Source organism: Mobula hypostoma, chromosome 5 (assembly GCF_963921235.1).
Source record: "Mobula hypostoma chromosome 5, sMobHyp1.1, whole genome shotgun sequence".
Lineage (NCBI taxonomy): Eukaryota > Metazoa > Chordata > Chondrichthyes > Myliobatiformes > Myliobatidae > Mobula > Mobula hypostoma.
This window is the reverse complement of record NC_086101.1, coordinates 113,312,149-113,332,809: the sequence shown is the minus strand read 5'-3', so window position 1 is coordinate 113,332,809 and position 20,661 is coordinate 113,312,149. Positions and strand designations below refer to the sequence as shown.

General features: G+C 47.9%; 1 protein-coding gene across 2 annotated transcripts in view; it reads left to right on the top strand.

The window, feature by feature from the left end:
• LOC134346261 (actin-like protein 6B) overlaps positions 1 to 20,661 on the top strand; it is a 60,190-nt gene that overhangs the window by 25,320 nt on the left and 14,209 nt on the right. Inside the window, exons 7-12 of one of the 2 annotated variants that reach the window (XM_063047605.1) lie at positions 1,648 to 1,754; positions 5,059 to 5,148; positions 5,538 to 5,599; positions 10,609 to 10,723; positions 15,302 to 15,382; positions 19,751 to 19,846. In XM_063047605.1, the coding sequence (XP_062903675.1) occupies positions 1,648 to 1,754; positions 5,059 to 5,148; positions 5,538 to 5,599; positions 10,609 to 10,723; positions 15,302 to 15,382; positions 19,751 to 19,846 (551 nt within the window). The remainder of the gene's footprint in view (positions 1 to 1,647; positions 1,755 to 5,058; positions 5,149 to 5,537; positions 5,600 to 10,608; positions 10,724 to 15,301; positions 15,383 to 19,750; positions 19,847 to 20,661) is intronic. The other variant, XM_063047606.1, reaches the window with a different exon arrangement.

Here is a 20,661-nt window from a genome sequence, read left to right as displayed (position 1 = left end):
TGCAAGCCCAATGGGACCCTAGCCCGTGTGTATTGCGTTCAGTCAGGGAAGGGATGTACGTTCCTGTAGAACAGTCAGGGCAGGGCATACACTCATTAAATCAGTGTCAGACTGTTCCCCCCTCCCTCATTATTCTCTCCGGGTGAAGAAAATTGCTCCGTATCGCCACGTGTGTCCTCTGTCCTTGATCAGTAACTGTGCTAGGCAAGTCCTTTCATTCAACACACACAAAATGCTGGAGGTACTCAGCAGGTCAGGCAGCATCTATGGAGGGAGATACGCAGTCGATTAAACATAGAACGGCATAGACACCAAGGCCCTTACAGCCCGCAATGGTTAAGGTTCAAGTTCAAAGTACATTTATTATCCAAGTATCTGTACTACATAAACCTTGAGATTTGTCTCCTTACAGGCAGCCACAAAACAAAGGAACCCAATAAAACCCATTTAAAAAAGACCGTCAAACACACAACATACAGAAACAAAGCAAGCATTTGTGTATGTATGTGTGTACATAGGAGGAGGAGGAGGTGTGTGTGTCCAGCTAGCCTCTTTCCCCTTCCCTCACTTTTTTATTCTGGTATCTTCCCCCTTCCTTTCCAGTCCAGAAGAAGGGTCTCAGCCTGAAATGTTGAAATGTCAACTGTTTATTCATTTCCATAGATGCTGCCTGACCTGCTGAGTTCCTCCAGCATTTTGTGCATGTTGCTCTGGATTTCCAGCATCTGCAGCCTTCCTCATGTTTATTATGTAGCTAGGCTGCCTAAGACTTCTGCACAGGACTATATGTAATGAAATTATTCTTAATAGGTTTAAATTTGATGCCCAATGATGCCTCTGCTTTTGAGAGTTAATGTGCCAGCTGTTTAAAGAAGTGTCGAGGCTTCTTAGGAATGGGGTGTTGTAGTTACTAGACTATATGAGGGGAGGGGAGAGGGGAGGGGGGAGAGGAGAGGAGACAGAGAGGGAGGGAGAGAGATATTCGGCAGAGAAACAGGTCTTTCAGCCACTGACCATGCAGATCCTACTCTCTCCGTACTCCCACCAAAACTCTGCCATGGACGGTTCCAGGCCCGGCTGCGAAAGCAGGAGGATTGGACCCAGGGCTAGCAACTCCATCCTGTAAAAACCCACGGCTACAGAAGCCCGACCCTATTTATTCCAAGGAGGAATCCTTGCCTAGCCAACAGAAGGCTCTTTCGAGCCACTGTCGGCGGCCTTTGCCCCGGTAAGGATGATGGGCTTTAAGAGAGATTCTCATCAGCCCCTCCTAGATTTTACCCCTCAGTCACTGGGGGGGGGGGGGAAGGTGGAGGGCAACTTTCACAGGCCAATTAACTCACTAAGGCCCTGCACGTCAAAAAGGGTGTAGGAGGAAACCCGAGCAGCCAGAGGAAGCTTGTGAAGTCACAGGAGAGCGTGCAAACTGCACAGGCACGGCGCAGAGAGGGACAGTGGTCGGAATCGAACCTGCGTCTCTGGAGCTGGGAGGCAGCCGCTCCACTCACTGCGGACTGGACACTGGCGGAACAGCATTGTGGGTTGAAGGGCCTGTACACACACATTGTGTGTTCGTTGGTTCTGAGCTCTCGTGTGTTGTAGATGCTGGACTTGCTGATCTGTGTCGTGTGTTTCTTTTCCCTGCAGGCATAGTGAAGTCACCCCTGGCTGGGGACTTCATTTCAATGCAATGCAGGGAGCTGTTTCAGGAAATGAACATGGAGATCACCCCGCCATATACCATTGCCTCGAAGGTACGCTACACGGGCTGGGGTGGACGCCACGCCTACACAGAGGAAGATCAAGTATAAATGCAGATGCTGGGAAATTCGATGTAAATGTAGCAAATGCTGGATACTTGTGAGCAGGTCAGGCAGCATCTGTGGAGATGACGGACAAAGGGAGATAAATAGGGTCGGGCGGAGGGAGACGGACAAATGGGGGGTGGATAGGGATGGACAAAGGGGGACAGATAGGGACGGATGAAGGAAGGCAGGAAAAGGGGGATGGATAGGGATGGACAAAGGGAGATTGTTAGGGACAGACGAAGGGAGATGGACAAAGGGGGACAGATAGGGACGGATGAAGGGAGCTAGAGCCACACAGACTTGCTTTCAGGGAGACAAACAGTTGATGTTTTCAGAGCCTGACCTAGAGAGAGTTATGTTGGGGATAAAGTGGTTAAGAAGGCGTATGGTCTGTTGGCCTTCACTAGTTGGGGGATTGAGTTCAAGAACCACGAGCTAGTGTTGCAGTTCTAGAAACCACACTTGGCATATTGTGTTCAGTTCTGGTCGCCTCAGTAGAGGAAAGGAGCGGCTGTTTGCGAGAGAGTGCAGCGGAGACTTACCAGGATGTTGACTGGATTGGAGAGCATGTCTCATGAGGAAAGGTTGAGCGAGCTAGGGCTTTTCTCTGTGGATTGGAGGAGGATGAGAGGAGAGTTGATAGAGTGTATAACATGGTAAGAGGCAGCTCTCGGGGGTTCGTCGATGGTGTCGATTTCGGTATGTTAGAACCATGCTTCTAAAAGTTCTTGTGCCTGCTTCGTGTTTGCCTGTGCCAGGACCTCTGTGGTGCCTGTAACCAAGCATATCAAAGTAGATGACCCCCTAAGACCCAAAGAAACGTGAGCCAATAGAATTCAAAGGTCAACTAAAGGAGTTGCCAATCAGGACTGAGGCAAGTGAATGGGGGCCTATATAAACGCGAGCACTTCCTTAGGGAGAAACACCAACAGTGCACTGAGGATGTCACCTTGACTGGTGATGAAACATCTGCAAGCTAATTGCCAAGCTCGGCAAACACTGCAACCTCAACCCAAACGACCGATATTCACCACCATCCTCAACAACCATGAATGCTGCGTCCTAGCTGTCTAGATACGCAAGGCTGGGCAGCACAATATGGAGAGCAAGCTGTTGTGCGTGTAGCAGGCTCCCCCTCTCCACTCAAAGGAATGGCAGAGACCGATACGGTTTGTTATCAGCAGTGTAGAATGAGTTGCCAGTCAGTGTTGAACTCAGCATAGGACTGCCTTAGGGACTTCAGCTCTGGATTTTTCCCTCAGGGCTTACTCCCCAAGCTTTCCTCATGAGTGGGTATAGCCCCAATGCAGCAGAGGTTTGAGACCAGAGTTTTCCTTCTCCTAGATGAGCTGCCAATCCATGGCAAACAAGCTCAATTTGTCTAAAGGGACTGTTTTTAAGGTGCCAGTAACCTGCCTTTGTGCCTTCTGTCAGTAGAAATAGTTCCGCTGGACTTAGTAGCTAAGCCACATGTGAAGGCCAGAAGCTGGACTTGGTTGTCAGAGGCTATTTGACGCACATGCCATTGGGAGTACTTAATAAGTAGAGGGAGCTTATTCCGATTACCACCCGTGGCTGTAGCAACCTTAAGGAGCCTGAAGGGAAGTAGCTGTTTTTGAAACTGGTGGTGTAGAACTTCAGGCTTCTGTACCTTGGTTGCTGTGAGAAGATGGCGTGGTGGGTATCTTCGATGATGGATGTTGTCTAAGGGGATCTCTCAGAGTTAACCAGTGGCAGATGTTAACACACTTTTGTACAAGTCAGGGATCAAAATCAAATCAAATCAGATTTAATTATCATTCAACCATATATAGATATAGCTGAATGAAACAGCGTTCCTCTGGGGCCAAGGTACAAAACATACACAGTACATTCAAAATGGCGAGCAAAAAAACATAGGAACACAAAAAACCACATATATTTAGCCAAAGTCCCTGAGAGGACTATCCCACAGATTGATGGTGCAATTCCCAGCAGTGCGCAGACAAACGTGTGTGCAATCCAGCCTGTAATTTTCACCAATCGAACACTGGAGGGCAGCACCAATGGGAGAGGCCAGCCCTCAACTGAGCACGGACGCCACGCTGCACCACCTCCGGCGTCTCACTTCCTGGACTGCAGCAGCAGGCAAGCCAGCGGCTTGCGGTCTAGACCTCGCTACAAGCCAAGGTTGTGCAGCTACCCTGCCGTCTGTCGCGTCACCAAACAAGGAAAACAGGCCCATGGCACCTTACGTTATCAGTGTCCAACAGGGTCTTAAGATTGCAAGAGAAATGTCCAAGATGGTCACCTTCGGTTACATTGCACGCCGCCTTCGTGCACCAACTCTGATACCTTCCTGTAGCAGGAAAGCCCCCTCAATGAAATGCTGTGGGTGGGATATTTGAGGCCTAATTTGAAAGGTGTGACAGGGAATTGGAGCAAGGGCAGGCAACGCGAGGTGAAAAGCGGGTCAGCTGTGACCCGACTGGGTGTTAAGAAGGTTTGAAGAACAGTTTTGGATACAGATGGATAGCCTTTGTGTTTGATTCCATCTCTGTACAAAACTGCTTGTTAATTTGAGGTGGGGGGGCGGTGGCCAGGGTAGTCTCAAAGGTCAAGGGCTGTATGCAATGTTCCCTCGAATTTGCAATGAGCAGTGTGAGCAAAAATCTTGTGCTGTGCAATGTTTTGCCCGGTTACAACAGCACGTGCGCACTGAATTTTTAAGTAGAAGTAAAGCTGAAGCTATTGTAAGGATAATAAACTCCCAAGTCCAGTTTGTTGTTCATTGTTTACATGCAGGTAACACCAGTTTCTGTATTGTATATAAATATTTCTCGTAGGTGCATGTTCCTGACCTCATGAGCTTTCGGTGTAGCAGTTTCTACTGTTTCATTAAGCCATTATGCTTTAAGTGAACTAGCAGTTCTTTGCACTTCACGCCCTTTGCTTCTTTGGAATTTGACAAAGTAAATCAATAATTCCTTCAATAAAAACAGTATAAATAAGCCAGTTCTAAAATCTGTAGACAAATCATCGCAAACTCCACGTTGTCAACACTGTCGGCATCAGAAACTGGAAAAGGAAATATGATTGTGTACGATCATGAAATATACTTAACATGCCAACAAGGGTGACAACTTTTGGTGTGCAGTTTAAATTCCTTGTGTGCTAGTAGAAAAAGGAGTGTGTCGCACACTCGCGTACACCTTACAGGGAGCATCGGCAGTCCGGGCTGCTGACCCTGTTTGTCCCCCTGTTTCTGCAGGAACCGGTCCGGGAGGGAGCCTCTCCAAACTGGAAGAGGAAGGAGAAGATCTCGCACGTTACCAAGTCCTGGCACAACTACATGTGTAATGTAGGTATCGCCAGCAGTGGTTCCATATGGAGCATTCTTCAGTTGAACCTCCATTCCTCCCAGCTACAACTCGCTGTCCTATCCACCCTTAGCCACCTCCTTAGAGTTGTGGCTTCTCTTGTATGTGTGGTTGGGGGGAGGGTGTTTGCAAGCATCAGTAGGCAATGTAGTAATGATTTGAGAACCTCACACCAAACCACTGCCTCACTGACAGCACTGTAGCTCACTGGAGGACAATATTACACATACATTGTAGCTTGCTGTAGGACAGCATTACACACACACACACACTACACTGCAACTCACTGGGGGACAGTGTTACACACTCACTGCAGCTCACTAGGGACTGTGACAATGAGATTTACAGTTGTCTCTCCTTCGTGTGGCAGGAGGTTATCCAGGATTTCCAGGCCTCTGTACTCCAAGTCTCCGACTCGCCCTATGACGAACAGTGAGTACCCCTCCCCTTTTTTTTGTTGCTGCGAAGGTTATTCGGGTTACAGATCCTGTCAGTGGTTGGAGTTGGGCTGTACTGTTCTACATTCATTGCTTCTGAAGAGCTTTGGGACGATGGTGGAAGTACTACAGAGAGGCTAGACTCGCTAATGTGTGCCATGTGTTTTTGTTCCTGCAGATAGTGAGGTGCTGGGGAGCAGAGAAGGGACATTTAAAAGATTCTTAGATAGGCACATGGACATAGGAGAAAATGGAGGGCTATGGGCTTGCAGGAGCAGGAGCTGGTAGGCTTACATCATGGACTGAAGGGTTTGTATTGTGTACTGTTCAATGGTTTGTCATGAACTGCCGTCACTAATACCAGCTGCAGTGGGGTTTGAAATCCTGTCTTCAGATCGCCACTGAATCACAAAACCACTTGAGGCCTCTCCACTCCTGAGACCTCTCCACTCCTGAGACATCCCCAGCTGTTTCCGCGTTCAAGTCGGTTTCCTGAGTCTGGTGCTGTGGATTATGATATTGCATTTTGAGAGGGAGAAGCTAAAGTTAGATATATCAGTGAAGTAAAGGGAATTAGAGGCATGAGACGAGCTGGCCACAATTGACTGGAAGGGGACACTTGCAGGGATGATGGCAGAGCCACAATGGCTGGAGTTTCTGGGAGCAATTCGGAAGGCGCAGGATAGATACATCCCAAAGAAAAGGAAGTATTCTAAAGGCAGGATATTTTTATTTTTATAGTGATACAATGTGAAGTAGGCCCTTCTGACCCTTCCAGCCATGCAGCCCAGCAATCCCCTGATTTAACCCTAGCCTAATCACGAGGCAATTAACAATAACCAATTAACCTACCTACTGGTACGTCTTTGGACTGTGGGAGGAGACTGGAGCACCTGGAGGAAACCCATGTGGTCACGGCGAGAACATACAAACTTCATACAGGCAATGGTGGGAATTGAACCCAGATCGCATCTACTGTAAAGCGTTGTGCTGACCACTACACTACCATACCACCCATGGATAACACAACCATGACTGACAAGAGAAGTCAAAGCCGACATAAAAGCCAAAGAGAGGACATATAATAGAGCAAAAATTAATGGAAAGTTAGAGGATTGGGAAGCTTTTAAAAAACAACAGAAAGTAACTTTAAAAACCAACAGAGGGAAAAGATGGAATACGAAAGTAAGCTAGCCAATAATATTAAAAAGGATACCAAAAGTTTTTCAGATATATATAAACCGTAAAAGAGAGGCGAGAGTGGATATTGGAAAACAATGCTAGAAATGGTAGTCAAGGAAATGGCAGTCGAACTGAGTAAGTATTTTGTATCAGTCTTCACTGTAAAGGCACTGTCAGTATGCCAGCAGTCCGAGAGTGTCTGGGGGTACAAGTGAGTGAAGTTACCATTACTAGGGAGAAGGTCCTTGGGAAACTGAAAGATCAGAAGGTGGATAAGTCACCTGAAGCAGGTGGTCTACACCCCAGGGTTCTGAAAGAGGTGGCTGAAGAGATTGTGGAGGCATTAGTAATGATCTTTCAAGAATCAATAGATTCTGGCATGGTTCTGGAGGACTGGAAAATTGCAAAGTGTCACTCCATTCTTCAAGAAGGGAGAGAGGCAGAAGAAAGGAAATTATAGGCCAGTTAGTCTGATCTCTGTGGTTGGGAAGATGCTGGGAGTCGATTGTTAAGGATGTGATTTTGGGAATTTGGAGGCACATGATAAAATAGGCCGAAGTCAGCATGGTTTCCTTAAGGGAAAATCTTGCCTGACACATCTGTTGGAATTCTTTGAAGATAGACAAAGGAGATTTGGTTGATGTTGTGTACTTGGATTTTCAGAAGGCCTTTGACAAGGTGCCACACATGAGACTGCTTAACATGTTGGTACTACAAGAATGATACTAGCATGAACAGAGCAGTGGCTGATTGGCAGGGGGCAATCAGTGTGAATAAAGGGAGCCTTTTTTGGTTGGCTGGTGGTGTTCCACAGGGGTCTGTGTTGGGACTTGTCCTTTTAACATTATGTGTCAATGATTTGGATGATGGAATTGATGGCTTTGCGAGTAAGTTTGTGGATGATATGAAGATAGCTGGAGCAGCAGGTAGTGTTGAGGAAACAGGGAGCCTGCAGAAGGACTTAGACAAACTTGGAGAATGGGCAAAGGTGTGGCAGATAGAATATAGAGTCTGGAAGTGTATGGTCATACACTTTGGTAGAAGAAATAAAAAGCAGCAATTATTTTCTAAATGGAGACAAAATTCAAAAATTAAAGGTGTATATGGACTTGGGAATCCTTCGTGCAGTATTCTTTAAAAGTTAATATGCATGCTGACTGAGTCAGTGTTGAGGAAGACAAATGCGATGTTAGCATTCATTTCGAGAGGACCAGAATATAACACCATTAGACAAGGATGTAATGTTGAGGCTTTATAAAGCACTGGTGAGACCACGCTTGGGAGTATTGTGAGCAGTTTTAGGTCCCTTATTTAAGAAAGGATGTGCTGACATTGGAGGTTCACAAGAAAGATTCTGGGAATGAAAGGCTTATCATGTGAGCAGCAATTGATGGCTCTGGGCCTTTACTCCCTAGAATTCAGAAGACCATAAGACACAGGAGCAGAATTAGGTCATTCAGCCCATTGAGTCTGCTCCACCATTCCTCATGGCTGATCCCAGATCTCACTCAACCCTATACTCCTGCCTTCTCGCCATATCCTTTGATGCCCTGACCAATCAGGAAACTACCAACTTTTGCCTTAAGTATACCCACGGACTTGGCCTCCACCGTGGCAGAGCATTCCACAGATTTACCACTCTCTGGCTAAAAGAATTTCCTCCTTACCTCTGTTCTAAAAGGTTGCCCCTCAATTTTGAGGCTGTGCCCCCTAGTTTTGGAAACATCCTCTCCATGTCAATCTTGTCTAGTCCTTTCATCCCCCTCCCCTGCATTTTTCTAAATTCCAGTGACTACAGGTTTAAAGCTGTCAAATGCTCCTCATATGTTAACCCCTTTGTTCCCGGAATCATCCTTGTCGACCTCCTCTGGACTCTCTGCAATGACAACACATCCTTTCTGAGATATGGGGCCCAAAACTATTGACAATACTCCAAGTGCAGCCTGACTCGTGTCTGAAAAGACTCAGCTTTATCTCTTTGCTTTCATATTCTATTCCCCTTGAAATAAATGCCAACATTGCATTTTTCTTCTTTACCACAGATTCGACCTGTAAAATGAGGGGGGAGATCTCATCGAAACCTATCTAATGTTGAAAGGCCTCAGTAGAGTGGATGTGAAGAAGATGATTCTAAGACCAGAAGACACAGCCTCAAAATAGAGGGGCGTCCATTTAGAATGGAGATGAGGAGGAATTTCTTTAGCCAGAGTGTGGTGAATCTGTGGAATTCATTATCACAGGCGGCTGTGGAGGCCGTCATTGGTGTAATTAAGGCAGAGGTTGATAGATTCTTGATTAGTCAGGGTGTGAAGGGATACAGCGAGAAGACAGGAGACTGGGGCTGAGAGGGAAATGGATCAACCATGATGAAATGGTGAAGCAGACTCAATGGGCCAAATGGCCTAATTCTGCTCCTGTATCTTATGGTCTTGTATTCCAGGCTGATGTTCTAGAGTGACTGGGAGGAATGGTGGAAGTGAGAAGCAAGTAGTGAAGGGAGGGGTAGTACTAATGTGAAGACAACAGTGCTTCTCAGCAGCGGTGCTGTGGGCTGGGCAGCGGATAGAGCCATTGCCTCACAGTGATGGAGATCCAAGTTCAATCCCAGAGGCTGCTGCAATTTGTCTCCTGGTGTGTGGCTGAGGGGTAGGCTCTGCTGTGAGTTTACCAGTCTTTATAGTTTTTTTTAAAGTTCTATTGTATTTCTTTATTTTCCTGTAAATGCCTGCAAAGAAATCTATTTATTTATTGAGATACAATGCGGAATAGGCCCTTCTGGCCCTTTGAACCGTGTTGCCCAGCAACCCCAGCCGAATCACAGGACCATTCACAGTGACCAGTTAACCTGTCAAGCAGCACGTCTTTGGACTGTGGGAGGAAACCGGAGCGCCCGGAGGAAACCCACGCGGTCACGGACAGAGTGTACAAACTCCTCACAGGCATCGGTGTGACAATGAATCTCAGGATGGTTTCTGGTAACAGACTGTATGTGTACCTTGACAATAAATTTTGACTTTGACTTTGGAACTTGGGGAGAATAGAGGGAGGTTAAAGTAGGGATCAGTGTGAGAGGCCAGTCGATGGTCGACACTCCCAAAGGGTCTGTTTCTGTGTTGCGTACCCCCTGTGAACCAGGTTGGACAGACTGGGATGTGATTCTTCAGTGGGTAGGAGATTGAGGGGTGCCCTTACAGAAGTGTATAAGCTCATGAGGGGCGTTGATTGTGTGCTTTCACTCCATCTTTACCTCAGGATTGGGGAATCGAACTCGAGATTCTGCAGATGCTGGAAATCTTGGGCAATGTGCACAAAACACGGGAGGAGCTTGGCAGGCAGGGGAATATCTATGGAGGGGAATAAGCAGTGGACACTTTTGGGTGAGACCCTTCATCAGGACTTGGGGGCATAGGTTTAAGTTGAGGGAGGGAGATATTTAAACAGGAGCCCAGGAGCAATTTCTTCACAGGTGGTGTCTATGTGGAATGAGCTGCCAGAGGAAGTGGTCGAGACAGGTACATTAGCACCATTGGAAAGATGTTTGGACAGATACCTGGAGAGGAAACATTTAGAGTGGGGGTTCCCCATGTCCCTTGCTTAATGGTGTTAGTCCATGGCATTAAAAAAAAGGTTGTGGACCCCTGCTTTAGAGGGATATGGACCAAACGTAGACAAATGGGACGAATTTAGATTGGTCAGAATGAATTGGTTGGGCAGAAGGGCCTGTTCTGTGCTGGATAACTCTGTTAGTGTTTCTGTACTATTAGCCATCTCCTGTGTTTGGGTGGCTCCTAAATCTGTCTGTGTCTTCTTCTCCTGTCCCAGGGTCGCTGCCCAAATGCCCACCGTCCACTACGAGATGCCCAACGGATACAACTGTGACTACGGTGCCGAGAGGTTACGGATCCCTGAGGGCCTGTTCGACCCCTCCAACGTCAAGGTAGAGCAGTGGGATGGAGCCGGAGGTAGAGAGTGGGATTGAGCCGGAGGTAGAGAGTGGGATTGAGCCGGAGGTGGAGAGTGGGATTGAGCCGGAGGTGGAGAGTGGGATGGAGCTCCGGAGGTAGAGAGTGGGACGGAGCCGGAGGTGGAGAGTGGGACTGAGCTCGAGGTGGAGAGTGGGATTGAACCGGAGGTAGTGGCATTGAGCCTGAGGTGGAGAGTGGGATTGAGCCTGAGGTGGAGAGTGGGATTGAGCCAGAGGTGGAGAGTGGGATTGAGCCGGAGGTGGAGAGTGGGACGGAGCCGGAGGTGGAGAGTGGGACGGAGCTCCGGAGGTGGAGAATGGGATTGAGCCCGAGGTGGAGAGTGGGACGGAGCCGGAGGTGGAGAGTGGGACGGAGCTCCGGAGGTGGAGAGTGGGACGGAGCCGGAGGTGGAGAGTGGGACGGAGCCGGAGGTGGAGAGTGGGACGGAGCCGGAGGTGGAGAGTGGGACTGAGCTCGAGGTGGAGAGTGGGATTGAACCAGAGGTAGTGGGATTGAACCGGAGGTAGTGGCATTGAGCCTGAGGTGGAGAGTGGGATTGAGCCTGAGGTGGAGAGTGGGATTGAGCCAGAGGTGGAGAGTGGGACGGAGCTCCGGAGGTGGAGAGTGGGACGGAGCTCCGGAGGTGGAGAATGGGATTGAGCCCGAGGTGGAGAGTGGGACGGAGCTGGAGGTGGAGAGTGGGACGGAGCTCCGGAGGTGGAGAGTGGGATGGAGCCGGAGGTGGAGAGTGGGACGGAGCCCGAGGTGGAGAGTGGGACGGAGCCGGAGGTGGAGAGTGGGACGGAGCTCCGGAGGTGGAGTGTGGGATGGAGCCCGAGGTGGAGAGTGGGATGGAGCCGGAGGTAGAGAGTGGGATTGAGCTCAAGGTAGAGCAGTGGGATTGAGCTCAAGGTGGAGAGTGGGATTGAGCTCAAGGTGGAGAGTGGGATTGAGCTCAAGGTGGAGAGTGGGATTGAGCTGCACCATGCTTGCTGCCTGCCGACCGGTCCCTTGTGTTGCAGGGAGTCACTACCCCAACATCAGAGGCATGTACATCCCTCTTACCCCTTGAGAATGCAGGGACCTCCCACCGTATTGCTCAATATCTGCACTAATCGCACAGGTTGGAAGTAGTCATTTGGCCCATCGACTCTGTGCTGGTTATTAATGCCTTTGAACAGAAAATCCTACAAAATGTAGTGGATATAGCCTGGTCCATTATGGGTAAAGCCCTCTCTTCCATTGTGCTGATCTACACAAAGCATTGTCACAGGACAGCAGCATCCATTGTCAGGGACCCCCACCACCCAGGATACACTCTCTTCTTGCTGCCGCCATCAGGAAGAAGGAACAAGAGCATCAGGACTCACACCAGCAGGTTCAGGAACAGTTACTACCCCCTCAGTCATCAGGCTTTTGAACCTGACTTCACCCAACTACACTTGCCCCATCATTGAAATGCTCCCACAACCAATAGAGTCACCTTCAAGGACTCGTTCATCTCATGTTCTCGATATTTATTGCTTATTTGTTTATTTCTGTATTTGCATAGTTTGATGTCTTTTGCACTCTGGTTGAATGTCCAAGTTGGGCGGTCTTTTATTGATTCTGTTATGGTTATTATTCTATAGTTTTATTGAGTATGCCCGCAAAGAAACAGAGCCTCAGGGTTGTATATGGTGACATGTATGTAATAAATTTACTTTGAACCACTCACCTACACAAATCTCATTTTATTCTCCCCATGTTCCTATCATCTGCCCTCTGATTCTACCCCTCAGCCACACATTAAAGGGTAATTTACAGACACAAAGATGGATCGATATACAGACGCAAGGACTGAGGCAGATGGAACACAGACATAACCAGGATGAAGGCTGGCTCTCTGTCTCAATGTGCTGCTCCAGGAACCTGTGTAACACCTAACATACTACCCTGCAGCTTGCGAATATCGCCGTGCACATGGTCCGTCCATCTATTCCGTCTGACACGCACTGAGAAACCCATTTCGGCAGTCTCCACTATCAGCGATGGCCAGGGCAGCAGGCATGGGGTAAGACCACCACCTGCAGGACCCTTCGCCACTATGCGGCGCCCGTGTGTACAAATTCCGGGTTGTTCCTTCAGCACCGTTGTGTCTGAGCACTCCCTGACAGCACTCTGATAACCCCTTGACCATGAGACCCAAGGCGTTACAGAAATTAGAGCGTGTGACTAAAAAGGCACCTTTTGTGAGCAAGTTCTAACATCTCCTCCTCGCTGACGATCAACACTGGTGCACCTCACGGGTGTGTACTTAGTCCACTGCTCTACTCTCTCTCTATACCCATGACTGTGTGGCTGGGCATAGCTCAAATACCATCTATAAATTTACTGATGATACAATCATTGTTGGTAGAATTTCAGATAGAGATGAAAGGGTGTACAGGAGTGAGATATTCCAACTAGTGGAGTGGTGTCACAGCAACAACCTGGCTCTCAACGTCAGTAAGAGGAAAGAGCTGACTGTGGACTTCAGGAAGGGTAAGATACCAATCCTAATAGAGGGATCAGAAGTGAAGAGAGTGAGCAGCTTCAAGTTCTTGGGTGTCGAGATCTCTGAGGATCTAACCTGGTCCCAACATATCGATGCAGTTATAAAAGAAGGCAAGACAGCGGCTATACTTCATTAGGAGTTTGAAGAGATTGGTATGTCAACAAATACACTCAAAAACTTGTATTGATGTACTGTGGAGAGCATTCTGACAGGCTGCATCACTGTCTGGTCTGGAGGGGCTACTGCACAGGACTGAAAGAAGCTGCAGAGGGTTGTAACTTTAGTCAGCTCCATCTTGGGTTCTAGCCTACAAAGTAACTAAGACATCTTCAAGGAGCGGTGTCTCAGAAAGGCAGCGTCCATTGTTAAGGACCTCCAGCACCCAGGGCATGCCCTTTTCTCACTGTTACCATCAGGTAGGAGGTACAGAAGCCTGAAGGCACACACTCAGCGATTCAGGAACAGCTTCTTCCCCTCTGCCATCTCATTCCTAAATGGACATTGAACCCTTGGACACTACCTCACTTTTTAAAATATATAGTATTTCTGTTTTTTTGCACGATTTTTGATGTATTCTATAAACGTATACTGTAATTGATTTACTTATTATTTTGTGTTTTTTTTCTCTTATGTATTGCATTGAACTACTGCTGCTAAGTTAACAAATTTCATGTCAAATGCTGGTGATAATAAACCTGATTCTGATTCTGTCGTGGGATGTTCTTTCCAATTACATAACTTGTAAATGCACTTCTAAGTACTTGTATACGGGCAATATATGTAACATATATCTCACAGAGTGTCCTCACTGGACGCTCAGCTTTCATCTGTGGCTCCAAGTAGCTATTTGCATGTGACAGTGGCCACATCCGGTAAACCGCTTCGACAGGTGGACTAAAACAGGTGAGGGTAGCTGACGGCTTCATACCCTGGTGACATAGAGGGACATGCCTGTCCTAGTATGTGAAGTCAGCTCCGGCGGACTGGGCAGATGAGATCTACAGTGAGATCCAACGGCCAGGAACGTGGTAGGTCACGCTCTGTGGAGAGTGAAGGGCACGACAAGGCACAGAGACATCATGGTCATCCACTGCAACCAAGGAAGACCCCAGTTTGTGACGCTTGCTCGTACCACTGGACCTGGACTTCTGAGATTGAGAGAGTGGAACTGGCCCAGTGCAACGGCTTTTCCACTTTAGAAACTCCCCCGCACAGGTTTCCTGCTATCGTTGGACATGATGGACAACCACCACTCATGTTAACATATATGTGACATGTATATAAGGCAGAGGATGGTGAATCTGTGGAAAGCATTACCACAGCTGGCTGTAGAGGTTAATTCATGGGTGTTAGTTAAAATACAGGTTGATAGATTCCTGATTCGTAAGGGTGTCAAAATTTATGGGGAGAAGGCAGGGCAGGAGAATGGTGTTGAGAAGGAAAATAAATCAGCTACGATCGAATGGCAGAGCAGACATGATGGGCTGAATGGCCTAATTCTGCTCCTATGTCTTAGTGTTATAATTGGCCATTGCTATACAGTACAGTGCAAAAGTCTTGGGCATCCTAGATTGGATTCAGATGGTGGGGCCTCCACGGAGCCCTGATCTCAACATCATCGAGGCTGTCTGGGATTACCTAGAGAGACAGAAGCAAGCGAGACAGCCAAAGTCTGCAGAAGAACTGTGGCAGACAATTGCTTTGGAACTGCAAGATGCTAGGAACAACCTACCAGCCAATTTTCTTATAAAACTGCATGATAGTGTACCTGAGAGAACTGATGCGGTTTTAAAGGCAAAGAGTGGTCACAATAAATATTGAGTTAGTTTTTTTATTCTTTACTGCTCTTTTATAGTAAGTTTTTTTTTCATATTTAGAAACTTTCATTTCATTATTTTTTGAAAGCATCTCCACTTTACAGATTTTTGTTTACATGTGCCCAAGACTTTTGTACAGTGCAGGGTGGGTGTGGTGTTGTGTTCTGGAAGCTGACTGCCCTTTGCTTTCCCTCCAGGGTCTGTCGGGCAATACGATGCTGGGCGTCAGTCACGTGGTCACCACCAGCATCGGGATGTGCGACATCGACATCAGGCCGGTGAGTGCTGTTACTCCCCCCACAGCGCCCTGACACCCTCGCCCCATAGCTCACCGCCGACCCGTGTCCTGTGGATCTGGGCAGCCAGGATTCGGAATCATGTTTATCATCATTGATGTATCGAGCAGCATGCTGGCGGAGCAGCTCAGGCGATGCTTTACCACGCCATCTGCATGAGTGGGGTTCAATTCCTACTACTGTCTGCAAGGAGTTTGTACATTCTCCCTGTGACTACTTGCGTTTCCTCCCGCATTCTTGATGAAGAGGCTCAGTCCGAAACATCGACCGTTTATTCCCTTCGTAGATGCTGCCTGACCTGCTGAGTTCCCCTGGCACTTTGTGTGTGTGTGTGTGTGTGTATATTGCTCAAGATTTCCACCATGTGAGGAATCTTTTTTGTCTCTAACCTGCTTTGTAAATCTCCTTTAAATTTTCTCCCTCCCACCTTCAAGCTATCCCCTCCAGGATTTGACCTTACCACCCAGGGGTAAAAGACAGATTACCCCAGGGGTCCCAACGTGGGGTCCAAGGACCCCTCGATTAATGGTAGGGGAGGTCTATGGCATACAGAAGGTTAGGAACCCCTGGTCTACCCTGTCTACGAATCTCAGTTTTATAAACACCAACCCTCCATCTCCAGCACTTCTGAGAAGACAACCCAAGATTGTCCAACCTCTCCTTATAGCCCTCTAATCCAGGCAGTATCCTGGTGAAACTTTTCTGTACCTTTTCCAAAGTCCCCCCTCCCCATCCGCCCTGTAATGGAGTGACCAGAAATACACACAGTACCCTCACTGTAGCCTTGCAAAAGTTTGATTCAGCTACAACATAACTTTCCAACTCAACACTGCAACACAATTTTAGGTCAGGGGTTCCCAACCTTTTTTGTGCCATGGGCCCCTACCATTAACCAAGAGGTCCATGGATCCCTGGTTGCGAACCCCTGTTGTAGGTGATGGATAATTCAAGATTAGATTCAACGCCCAACACAATCCAAGTGTTGCTACAAGTGATGGATAATTCAAGATGAGATTTAACGCCCAACACGGTCCAAGTGTTGCTACACATCTGGTGCTGACATAGCATGCCCACAATGTTCAAAGAAAAGCATGCCCCCTGCATACAACAAAAGAGACACAACACAGTAAAACAAATCCCTTCCTACCTCCCCCCACCCCACCCACCGGTACCAAGTCAGGACACCCTGACCTCCAGACCTGTTGAGCTCCGGACTCCGGACTCTGGACTTATCCACATGTTGCCAACCCCTTCCTCCTCCCCCCAATCAGGTTGAGACACCCCGACTTCCGGACCTGTTGCCCTCAGAACTCCAGATCTGTCCACATGGATTGGAACAAGATGGTAAACTGAGACTCAATGATCTAGAAGATCCCAATTGGAAACAAGATGAAACCACGCTCCCTCAAACACAGTTAGAAATGAAATAAACTGGGATCCCACTCTGTATGAAGTGACCACTGCATTCATCAGGTTAAAAATAGTGAAGTTAGCAAGGAGAATCAAGTATCATTTATCCAAGTTTGTTGAGGTTACAAAGATTTCAGGGAGCTACAGTGGATAAATGATTGACAAGTGATGTATAATGTGGAAAACAGTTGTCTTTATACATTCAGAATCAGGTTTAATATCACTGGCATATGTCACACTAAATTAAATAAGGCGTTAAGTACGATAAAAAGTAGTGAGTTATGGGTTCAATGTCCATTTGGAAATCAGATGGCAGAGGGGAAGAAGCTGGCCCTGAGTTTGTGCCTTCAGGCTCCTGTACCTCCTTCCTGGGTGATGGGGTCCTTAATGATAGACGCTATGTTTTCGAGGCATCGCTCCTTGAAGATGTCCTGGATACTACGGAGGCCAGTGCCTGTGATGGAGCTGACTGAGTTTACAACTCTCTGCAGCTCACTTTGATCCTGTGCAGTAGCGCCCCCGCCACTCCATACCAGTCATAATGGAAGCAGTTAGAATGCTCTCCGTGGTACATCTGTAGAAATTTGCAGGAGTCTGGTGACATACCAAATCTCCTCAAACTCCTAATGAAATATAGCCACTGCCCTGCCTTCTCTGTAGCTGCATCGATATGTTGGGCCCAGGATAAACACTCAGAGATGTTGACACCCAGGGACCTGAAATTGCTCACTCTGACCACTTCTGATCCCTCGCTGAAGACCAGTGTGTATTCCCTCAAGCTTACCCTTTGTGAAGTCCACAATCAGTTCTTTGGTCTTGTATTGTGATTTATAGTCATTTCTTTTGCCTACACTGCGGAAGCTTTGGAGAGGGTGCACAGGAGATTTACCAGGATGCTGCCTGGATTAGAGAGCATTCCTTATGAGGAAAGGTTGAACAAGCTAGGGCTTTTCTCCCTTGAGCAAAGGAGGACGAGAGTTGACTTGATCGAGATGTACAAAATGATAAGAGGCATAGATTGAGTGGACACCCAGAGACTTCCAGGGTGGCGGTAACTATACAAGGGAACATGGTTTTAAGGTGATTGGAAGAGAGTATAGGGAGGATATCAGAGGTAGGTTTATTTTTAAACACAGAGGGTGGTAGGTGTGTGGAACATCCTTCCAGAGGTGGTGGTAGAGGCAGATACACTGGAGACATTTCGGAGACTTTGATAGGCAAATGGGTGAAAGAAAGCTGCAGGGTATGTGTGAGGGAAGGGTTAGATTGATCTTGGAGTAGATCAAAAGGTTGGCACAACATTGTGGGCTGAAGGGCCGGTACTGTACTGTTCTATGTACTGCTGGCTCAGGCAAAAAATTTCATGACTTTTGGCACTGACAATAAACCTGATTCTGAATAAGGTCACCCCTCATTCTATCAAGCTCTCCAAGGATACAGACCCGATCTGTTTAGTCTCTATTGATGAAGCGGCCATTTTATCACAAGAATTAGCCCGCTGGATCTCCTCTGGACAGCCTCCACTCTTGGGACTGTGGATGAAATATCTCGATCTCTGCCACAGATTCGCTCGGCTTTACCTGCCATCCAAACCAAGTGGCTTTGATCCTTCCCCAGCTGAGGTGTGCTCACCAGAACACATGGAAGGAAGAAATAGAACATAGAGAGTCTACAGCACATTACAGGCCCCTCGGCCCGCAATGTTGTGCTGACCATGTAACCCTCTCTAGAAGCAGCTGCTAATTACCCTACCGCATGGCCCTCTATTTTTCTAGTCTCCATGTACCTACATAAGAGTCTTTTAAAAGACCCTATTGTATCCACCTCCACCACCATCGCCGGCAGTGCATTCCATGCACTCACCACTCTCTGTATGGAAAAACCTACCTATGACATCCCCTTGTACCTTCTTCCAAGTTCCTTAAAACTGTGCCCCTCATGTTAGCCATTTCAGTCTTGGGAAAAAGCCCATGGCCACCCACATGATCAATGCCTCTCATCATCTTATACACCTCTATCAGGTCACCTCTCATCCTCTATTGCTCCAGGGAGAAAAGGCCAAGTTCACTCAACCTATTCTCATAAGGCATAATATGCAAGACCATAAGACGCAAGAGCAGAATTAGGCCATTCAGCCCATCGAGTCTGCTCCACCATTCCTTCATGGCTGATTTATTTTCCCTCTCAACCCCAGTTGCCTACCTTCTTCCTGTAATGTTTGGTGCCCTTACCAATCAAGAACCTATTGACCTCCGCTTTAAATATACCCGATGACTTGGCCTCCATAGCCGTTGGCAGCAAAGAATTCCAAAGATTCACCACTTTCTGGCTAAAGAAATTCCTCATCTCCTTTCTAAAGGGGCATCTCCTTGTATTCTGAGGCTACGCCCTCTGGTCCTAGATTCCCTCACCATGGGAAATATCTTCTCCACATAGACTCTATCTAGGCCTTTCAATATTCAGTTGGTTTCAAAGAGATTCCCCCCCACCCCCCATTCTTCGATTCCAGCCAGTTCAGGCCCAGAATATGTTAACACTTTCACTCCCAGGGTCGTTCTTGTGAACACCCTCTGAACCCTCTCTGATGCCAGCACATCCTTCCTTAGGTAAGGAGCCCAAAACTGCTCACAATACTCCAAGCATGGCCTGACCAATGCCTCAGCATTGATGCTCTTACATTCTAGTCCTCTCAAAAAATAGATGCTGATGCTAACATTGTTTTTGCCTTCCCAGCCACCTACTCAACCTGCATGAGGACTCCCAAGTCACTTAACATCTGATTTCTGAATTTCCTCCCCAGTTAGAAAATTTTCTGCGCTTCATTCCTTCTACCGAAGTGCATGACCATACACTTCCTGACACTGTATTCCACCTGCCACTTCTCTCCCGATTTGGAGGGCTCGTTGCGTGGCGGCTGATGTCTGCGTTTGTTCCTGGCAGGGTCTGTATGGCAGTGTGATCGTGACGGGGGGGAACACTTTACTCCAAGGCTTCACGGACCGGCTCAACAGGGAACTGTCGCAGAAGACGCCTCCTGTGAGTATGCCAGTCGGGTGGGGGTCCAAGTGCTTGTTGTCAATGCCCGACCCAATCTCGATCACAGCAGCCTCGTTTGCACTCGGCCCCCACCTTCCTTCTCAGATGAGGGGTTGGCCAATGCCAGTGACTCGGGGAGTGGGGTGCGACATTCACAGGCACAAACCAGTGGATGCGGAGGGGTGATGCAAGTAGAGCTGCTGCCTCACAGTGCCAGAGACGTGGGTTCAATCCTGACTTCTGGCATTGCGTGGAGTTTGCACATTCTCCTTGTGACCGTGTGGGTTTCCCCCAGGGACTCCATCTACCTCCCACATCCCAATGACATGTGGGGTTAGTGGATCGATCAGCCGTGGTATTGAGGTGGAGAATGAAAAGGGATTACAGAAATATATTGAGTGGTGGGGTGGAGAAACGCTTCTACCAAAGGGGGTGTAAGGCACTCCATCTCTCTGCTAGTCTGCAGGTCACCCTTGGGTGTAGCATCTGCTTAGCCCCCTGGTCAAAATCACATGAAGCCATGGGAGCAGGTGGTGGATGGTCGTACGAGCAGCCGGTGCAGATCGCAAGTCCTGGTTATGTGACCACTGACACCAGGCAGACAATCTCTGAAGAGTATTGATAATCGCTGAGGTCACCCGTCTTGTAAAGACACTGCCTAGAAGAAGGCAATGGCAAACCAAAAATTTGCCAAGAATAATCATAGTTGTGGAAAGACTGTGATCACCCACATCATATGACATGGCACATAATGAACAAATGATAGTTCATGGCCGGTTTCCTTGATGTATCTCTCTACCAGCCCATGGCGGCCT